This window comes from Oncorhynchus tshawytscha, linkage group LG19, assembly GCF_018296145.1.
Source record: "Oncorhynchus tshawytscha isolate Ot180627B linkage group LG19, Otsh_v2.0, whole genome shotgun sequence".
Taxonomy (NCBI): Eukaryota; Metazoa; Chordata; class Actinopteri; order Salmoniformes; family Salmonidae; genus Oncorhynchus; species Oncorhynchus tshawytscha.
Window position 1 is genome coordinate 3187988 of NC_056447.1, and position 9262 is coordinate 3197249.

The window sequence follows — 9262 nt, forward strand, 5'->3', positions numbered from 1 at the left end:
TCCCTGTTGTAGGCTATACCTCAGGGATGGGCAAAAAGTGACACTACTCCTGCCCTGAGGACTGTAGTTGCCCATCCCTGTTGTAGGCTATACCTCAGGGATGGGCAAAAAGTGACACTACTCCTGCCCTGAGGACTGTAGTTGCCCATCCCTGTTGTAGGCTATACCTCAGGGATGGGCAAAAAGTGACACTACTCCTGCCCTGAGGACTGTAGTTGCCCATCCCTGTTGTAGGCTATACCTCAGGGATGGGCAAAAAGTGACACTACTCCTGCCCTGAGGACTGTAGTTGCCCATCCCTGTTGTAGGCTATACCTCAGGGATGGGCAAAAAGTGACACTACTCCTGCCCTGAGGACTGGAGTTGCCCATCCCTGTTGTAGGCTATACCTCAGGGATGGGCAAAAAGTGACACTACTCCTGCCCTGAGGACTGTAGTTGCCCATCCCTGTTGTAGGCTATACCTCAGGGATGGGCAAAAAGTGACACTACTCCTGCCCTGAGGACTGTAGTTGCCCATCCCTGTTGTAGGCTATACCTCAGGGATGGGCAAAAGTGACACTACTCCTGCCCTGAGGACTGGAGTTGCCCATCCCTGTTGTAGGCTATACCTCAGGGATGGGCAAAAAGTGACACTACTCCTGCCCTGAGGACTGTAGTTGCCCATCCCTGTTGTAGGCTATACCTCAGGGATGGGCAAAAAGTGACACTACTCCTGCCCTGAGGACTGTAGTTGCCCATCCCTGTTGTAGGCTATACCTCAGGGATGGGCAAAAAGTGACACTACTCCTGCCCTGAGGACTGTAGTTGCCCATCCCTGTTGTAGGCTATACCTCAGTAAGCACAGTACGATGCTGACACCTTTTTCTGACACCTTTTGGACTTTTTTTTTTCCAGTCCCGACCGGCGATGTTGATTTTTGTTTCAGATTTTGGCCTAAACATAGACGTCTATAAACGACATATTTTCAAATTTCATTCAGGAATGAACCTGTTGTCATTGTCTGTAAAATATGTCTTTTCAATGCCCGGAAAATAAAAATGTTCACCTTTTTCATTCAGAATTGAAATTGAACCTACCTTCCATGTCTGGAAGAATACGTATTTTAGACATATTTTTTACGTCATTTTGCTTACTGGGACTATTCTTGCAGGGGCAGCAATTATTTTTGTCTCATCTAGGGCAGCAGAACGGCCAGGACCGGCCGTGGCAATGATCACGTCATAAGCTATCAATAACTGATGTTGACAAGATGTCCCATCTTATCGTGTCACAGTTTTTGACCTGACTGTGTTGTCTGTTTACAAACGAATACGTCAACGATGAGTTCCATTTCATGTACACTACAGTATCTTATCTGTGTGCTGATTTCCACGTTCCACTTTTCTGTCCTGCATGCTCACACACTGCAGAGTTCTTTTTCTTTTTTCTCTGTGTAGTCAGGTTCCGTTGTTTGTGTGTGTTATCCAGGTTCAACGGACTGCATCTGCTATGCAACTGTAGGCATCAACGACCCTGTGACCTCGGCCTTACACATCATAGTGGGTGAGTGCAGTTGTCCATATTGAAATATTGGCAGCGCTTCCCATTAAAATACCTTTAAAAGTGACTCCAAAAGGAAGTGGAACTAAAATGCTTACGCTGCACCGATAAGTAGCATAAGCCACCTTTTATCACCGTTCCAGGTAATTCCCCAGGACTTTATTGTGCATAGAAATGTTTGTCACATTTGTTACTTCTATGCTAACCCTACCACACACTCAGCTGACCAACAAGTGGCAGCAGGTGACCTACTTATTCAATGGTTTTGAGATGAGAGGAAACTGCTGTAGGTGTGTGTAGGCATGTATGTGAGTTTGAGCGCATGTGGGTGGGTTGTATCAGTAGAGGCTGTTGGGAGGAGCTATAGGAGGACAGGCTCATTTACAATATGGAAACCACATGTTTTACTTTGTTCCATTTCTCAGCCATTACAATAAGCTGGTCCTCCTATAACTCTACCCACCAGCCTCCACTGGTGTGTATGTTTTATAGTAAAAGTACACAAATCCGTCACACCTGTGTAGGACACTGTACTACACACATCTGTGGAGGATTACTCATACTAGACTTGGGGGTGGGGGGTGGTCTCTTCACAGGAGATGCCCAGCCAATGGACGTGTGCTCGGTCCATCACAACAACACATTCCTGAGGTACTCTGTGTCCCTGCTTGGGTACGGTTTCTATGGCGACGTGCTGGCAGACAGCGAAAGGAAACGATGGATGGGACCAGCCAGATACGACTTTTCAGGTATGTCAGAAGAGTAGCTTTAACACTTAGGAAACTTTTAATACTGTTGCGGTAGACTGTTGCTAATGATATTGTGTGCCATTGTTTGTGCAGGTTTTAAGACGTTTCTCACACATCACTACTATGAAGGGACTGTGTCTTTTCTACCTGCAACGGACATATTGGGAACTCCACGAGACAAGACCAGGTGTAGAGCTGGGTATGTACTACTGTACAAATGCAACCTGTCCAATAATATCCACAACCAATTGTGTAGTTTAGTATTATACCCACATGTTTGTCTATGTAAATATCATCTAGATTTGGCTAGCCAACTCCATTCTCCCCTGTCCTCACTCCATCCCTGAGTTCCAGGTGCTTCATATGCCAACACAACGGCCAGCTGTATTCCGAGGATGCCCCAGAGATTTGCGAGACTGATACAGATGTTTCAGACAGTGGTAAGTATTTCTGCCTGAACACCCATATGACCTCAAGCCAACGCACCATGGGTCTCTACAAAAACCACTATGCATGTACTTCAAAAGCACCAACCTCTATTTCTGCTCCCAGAATACAAAGGGGGGTGGCGGGTGATCAGAGGGAAGTTCCTAGCCATCAACGCGGCCAGTATGAGCTGTGCCTGTCCCCGTAGCCCCAAGGGCCTGTCCCCCGCTGCCCACCTCGCTGACGGCACCACCGACCTCATCCTCGTACGCAAGTGCTCTCGATTCAACTTCCTGCGCCACCTGCTACGCCACACCAGCAAATACGACCAGGTAACCACACTGGGTGGGGCTACTGCAATGATGTCATGTTTTGTATGGCTACTCCAACCCGGGTCCATAGGAGTGTTTGCATGAGATGTGTTAACTCTTCAATTCCCTGTTTCAGGGAGTTGATTTTCTCACTTCTGTCTCTTTTCCCTTCAGTTTGACATGAACTTTGTAGAAGTGCACCGTGTGCGGCGCTTCCGCTTCACCCCGCGCTACTGCCAGAGTGACTCCGAGTTGGACCTGCGGGAGAATGGCAAGAGGCTCTTCAGCCAGATCTGCCGAGACCACCCGGCCTGCAGCTGTAGCCCTGCCTACAGCAGCTGGAACTGTGACGGCGAGATCCTCCCTCATGCTGCCATTGAAGTCGGGTGTGTAACCACTCCCTATAACCTGTTGTGCAAATATACAGTGCATTCGGAAAGTATTTAGACCCCATGACTTTTTCCACATTTTGTTACATTATAGCCTTATTCTAAAATTGATTTTTTTTAAATAATCGACACACAATAACCCATCATGACAAAGCAAAAACAGGTTTTTAGAAATGTAAAATCTGAACCAAAAATTTCCATTTGTCATTCTTGAGATGTTTCTACAACTTGATTGGAGTCCACCTATGGTAAATTCATTTGACTGGAAATTATTTGGAAAGGCACACACGTCTATATAAGGTTCCACAGTTGACATTGCATGTCAGAGCAAAAACCAAGCCATGAGGTCGAAAGAATTGTCCGTAAAACGCCGAGACCGTATTGTGTCGGGGCAAGGATACCAAAAAATGTCTGCATCATTGAAGGTCCCCAAGAACACAGTGACCTCCATCATTCTTAAATGGAAGAAGTTTGGAACCACCAAGACCCACCCAGCCAAACTGAGCAATCGGGGGAGAAGGGTCTTGGTCAGGGACGTGACCAATAACCTGGTGGTCACTCTGACAGAGCTCCAGAGTTCCTCTGTGGAGATGGGAGAACCTTCCAGAAGGACAACCATCTCTGCAGCACTCCACCATTCATGCCTTTATGGTAAAGTGGACAGACTGAAGCCACTCCTCAGTAAAAGGCACATGACAGCCTGCTTGGAGTTTGCCAAAAGGCACCTAAAGGACTCAGACCATGAGAAACAAGATTCTCTGGTCTGATGAAACCAAGATTGAACTTTTTGGCCTGAATGCCAAGCCTCAAGTCTGTACGTAACCTGCCACCCTCCCTACGGTGAAGCATGGTGGTGGCAGCATCATGTTGTGGGGATTTCTTTCAGTGGCAGGGACTGGGAGACTAGTCAGGATCAAGGGAAAGATCCTTGATGAAAACCTGCTCCAGAGCGCTCAGACTGGGGTGAAGGTTCACCTTCCATTTGGACAATGACCCTAAGCACACAGCCAAGACAATGCAGGAGTTGCTTCAGGACAAGCGTCTGGATGTCCCTGAGTGGCCCAGCCAGAGCCTGGACTTGAACCCGATCGAACATCTCTGGAGAGACCTGAAAATAGCCATTTTTGCTTTATCATTATGGGGTAGTGTGTGTAGATTAATGAGGGGGGGGGGGACTTTTTAATCCATTTTAGAATACGGCTGTAGCGTAACAAAATGTGGAAAAAGTCAACGGGTCTGAATACTTTCCGAATGCACTGTAACTCACTTCTGAAAGTGCAGTGCAGAAAATCAACATTTGATTTGATTTCCTGCCTTTTGTTTGCTTAAAACAATATCTTATTTGTCTTCTGCTCTTCCAGAGTGCACTGCCAGTTGATCAAGCTGTTTGCGCGAGGGATCGAAGAGCAGCCTGTGTTTGAGGACCTTCCCAACCCGTGTGTAGTATAGATCCCCCCCCCCCCACTGCTGCCCTACCCCATCAAAGTCACTGGAACAGTCCTACTGCATTTCAAAGGCTACTGCTGTCATATCCTTACCCCTGTGCCCTACCTTTTTCTGATGGTCTTTCAGACATCTGTTTTCTGGGGCCATTTTTGTTTGTCTGCCACATTTTAGAGGTCACAAGTTCACAGGTCAAAGAGTACTGTTGATGGTACACTTACAGAGAGGTTCACTATCCACATCCACTATACTGAAGAAGAAATCATGAAAATACTAAAGCGGGATTGAATGTAGCTCTTTTCCGCTCTCCTTTTTCAATCGAGCGATGTTAGCAATTAACATGCTGTTCAACATTTATAAATTATGAATAACTGTTACGTTTAGTTTATTTATTCATTTAGAGAAAACATTTAATTAGAGGATGTTTGAATTTTGCTAGCTGCTTGCACTTTTGTTTCAAATAGGCCGTATGCGTTTTGACCTTATAAGCAATGCCTTGTTAGAAGTTATTTTACAGCACGAATTTGAATACATATGTATTGATGATCGGATATTGGGTGAACCAGAGAACTCTCTCGGGCAGTGTTTCCCAACTCCAGTCCTCAAGTACCCCCAGCAGTACATTCTTTTTATTGTGGTCCCGAACAAGCACAACTGATTCTACTTGTCAACTAATTATCAAGCCCTTGACAATTGAACCAGGGGCCTCATTTATCAACCGTGCATACATGTCTTACTTAGTTCTGAGGTACGTGGAGATTCTAGAATTTCCGCAACAAATGGATCAAACTGTCACACGCAACTTATAGATACGCATGTTGTGATTGTTAAACCATACTATATTTGTGGGCTTGAAAACGAGCACTAAAACCTGACTTGGAAAACATTTTCACATTTTATGGTAACAAAAATTCCCACATTTGCTGTATGATTTGAGATTCTAGAGCTGGGCCAGGATAGTTTCAAAAAGAAATCGCAATAGCAAATTTGATCACAATTCTGTAGATGTGCGTGAAGAATTAATATTTTTTGTTTAAAAAATATATATATTTTGCAGTGACCTATGCCTCCGATAGAGAGTGCCAAACACTGTCCACACGTACTGCACGATTGATTGTCCATTCAAACTATTTAAAAGTAAATGCTACAGCCCATACTTCTATGTAAGATACTAATTGATTGTCCATTCAAACTATTTAAAGGTAAATGCTACAGCCCATACTTCTATGTAAGATACTAATTGATTGTCCATTCAAACTATTTAAAGGTAAATGCTACAGCCCATACTTCTATGTAAGATACTAATTGTTGTTGAATATTTTGTTTATCAATAGAAGATAGAAACACAATCTCCTGCCTTGGTTTAGGCTCTGAGATTAATAGGCTATTGTCTCGCTCCTGTCACAAAGCCATACTGTGGCCTACCCATACTGTCATATAGGCTACCGGTCTATTTACTTTTGAATGAGTGATGGATAAATGGTAGTCTAATATTTGTTGCGTAGCGGGAATAAAGCAGTCGTCAGAAAAGGAGCGATGTCCTGCAATATGATTTAGGTGTATATAATGAAAGTTAAAGTAAATATATTAGGCAACATGCTGCTACGCGATCTTCATACCAACGGCAAATGCATCCGTGTCATTAGACCAACGTTTTGTTTTTGTTCCCCTAACATTCTTAGAATTCCTGTGCATCAAACACCTCAATTCCCCCCCAAATAACAATATTTGCTTGCAATACCACTAGAAGTTGCATGGTTTGAGATTTGTGTGGAGCTATGCACGCTTTTCCATCAAGTTCAAAATTGTGTGCTGTTGGGGGTACTTCAGGACAGGAGTTGGGAAACACTGCTCTAGGTAGATACCAGCCAGACTCTTACCTTTAAAGGAGAAGTTAGATTATTATTTTTTTACAAACAAATCTGTATTAAGAATGTAAATGGTATGTTATAGAAGGGTCCAGACACTTTTTTTTTTGCGATTTCAAGTGTTTGTGAGAGACCCCAAACAGTGATTCACTTCCTCATCCTCGTTGTGCAATACAGGTGCTCTGAAAAAAAACATGAGTAAATGCTCCAAATACGTAGTCTTTTAAACGACAATGCTCTCAGTATAGTAATGCAGGTCTTTAGATATTGTACACATGTAATTGTCATTCCGAATCTTTTCCGCGACGTTATATTCAGTTGGCTTCTAGGTACCCTCATTAAGGCCATAAGTCACTAAAGCAGATCTTAGCAACTGGTATCTGGGCCTTTGAGCCATAAAATTGGCCAATGGTGTCCTTAAGCGATTAAGATGTTTCAAATGTGTAGTCTAATCAACCCCTCTGGTGGTAGATTCCTGCGAATCTCTTAGAGGAACATGTCCGTCTCCCCTCTATCCATGTGTCTGTCTAATAAATCTTTAAAAATAGAAGTTGTTCACGTCATCTTTTCCATACAGCATTTCTCCACACCTTGAACAGTTTTACATTCTAAAGACCTCACTATACTGGGAGCTTTCCGGTTTCTAAAAGGATTTATTTGGGTGTTTTTTGGAGCATTTTTTGAGCTTTCTCAGAGCTTCTGTACTGCACAACAAGGATGAGGAGGTGAATCGCTGGGTAAAAAATAGAGACATGAAACAAACCATCACCAAATCTAATGCTACACAAAATGTCCAGACTGGCAAGATTCGCATGGGATGCTGAAAAATCAACAATGTAGCTCGTCAACACAGTGTATGCGCTAAAACGTGTGACTTGTTACCATAGAAATAGTGGCTTTAGGCACATTTTACCAAGCGATCTCTGCCATTTGCGGCATTGTCATTCCAGGTTTAGATTCCTTGATATCTGAGGTATAGCAGTTAAAGGGAAATTCCACCCAAAAACTATCTTTTGACATTTGTTTCATTAGTCCATTGATTGATATTGACTCAATGTTTTCCATGTCAGCAATCAAGTTTTCAAGATGTATAACTTTCAAAATACAGAAATACAGCCGATATGATGCGTTTTGCAAAAGGATTCTGGTTCGAATCTCCGACTAGTTGAGAAATCTTTTTTTTTTTTTTTTCTTGATCAAGGAACCATAATTTCCCCTGTAAGTCACTCTGGATAAGAGCATGTGCTAAAATTACATTTTTTTTTTTTTTAAAGCTGTCCGAAAACGGTGCTTGGTGCCCTGCATATCATATAATCCCGTGCTGCACATACTATGCTGGGTGTCACTGCCCTCCACACTGTCACGCTGGTCTTGCTGCTGCAGACTAGGACAATTGTAGCAGTTGCTGAACATGAATGTGCTGTGACAACAGTGACTAGCAAACACCACAAGGCTGTTTTCCCCCATCTGACCAAAATACGAGTCTCTACTGTATGCTACGGTGACGTAGCTTGGTTTAGACTCATTGTGCAGTGATTTTTACTTTGGCATCCTCCTTGACTGCACAATTCCTTTCTGACCATGCACTCTCCTCTCTGAATTGTACACCAGGCAGCCATCAGGCAGATGGTCATCCATCCATCCAAGTTCCTTTTAGCTTTAGCTCGGCAGAACAGAATTACGCTGATTCATCATCCACTGTGACATCCACCCCTCCACCAGCACTAGGCACCCATTCAGTTTGGTTCACTTCCAGGCCCATTAGAAACTCTCTGTATCAGCGGGGCCACTCTTAATGCTGCATTCTTAATCTTGGAGGTGCCCCCCTCATTTATGCCGACCCACTTTACATTATAGGAGTGCTGACTGTAGCAGAGTGCGGCTCCCCTATGGAGGGGAGAGCAGTGTGCGTGTGTCTGAGAGGCCATTACTCCACTAGAAATTGTGGGGCCCTGGTCGTCATCCCTAAGGAGTGTGTGTGTGTGGTGTCAATACAGCGCTGTGGGAAGTGTAGTGTAAATGCAGCCACAGCATGGCAGAGGAGGCTTCATGAGGCTCAGCACTGCGTAGCACAGATCAACTCTGTCTTGTAAGGGTTCTCAGTGCATGAGTAATGACACCACACACACACACAGCACACTCTCGTTAGGTTACAACTGATATCCTGATTTATTGGTATGTTTTTACCAATAAAACCCTAAACAAGCGCACAACAGAAACCCCCTCTGTGATCTTGCAGGTTTCAAGATGTTACAGATATGTAAACTCAGCAAAAAAAGAAGCTATTTTCAACAAACTTAACATGTATGAACATACGATTCAACAACTGAGACAAACTGAACAAGTTCCACAGACATGTTACTAACAGTAATGGAATAACGTGTCCCTGAACAAAGGGGGGGTAAAAATCAAAAGTAACAGTCAGTATCTGGTGTGGCCACCAGCTGCATTAAGTACTGCAGTGCATCTCCTCCTCATGGACTGCACCAGATTTGCCAGTCCTTGCTGTGAGATGTTACCCCACTCTTCCACCAA

General features: G+C 44.0%; 1 protein-coding gene across 3 annotated transcripts in view; it reads left to right on the forward strand.

The window, feature by feature from the left end:
• Positions 1-8940, forward strand: part of LOC112218226 (ceramide kinase) — a 34201-nt gene extending 25261 nt beyond the window's left edge. For all 3 annotated transcript variants that reach the window (XM_024378850.2, XM_024378852.2, XM_024378853.2), the window contains 7 exons: positions 1470-1544; positions 2138-2290; positions 2384-2489; positions 2645-2730; positions 2843-3048; positions 3202-3413; positions 4778-8940. In XM_024378850.2, coding sequence (XP_024234618.1) covers positions 1470-1544; positions 2138-2290; positions 2384-2489; positions 2645-2730; positions 2843-3048; positions 3202-3413; positions 4778-4865 — 926 coding nt within the window. In that variant the 3' untranslated portion in view covers positions 4866-8940. The remainder of the gene's footprint in view (positions 1-1469; positions 1545-2137; positions 2291-2383; positions 2490-2644; positions 2731-2842; positions 3049-3201; positions 3414-4777) is intronic.
• The last annotated feature ends 322 nt before the right edge of the window (positions 8941-9262 follow it).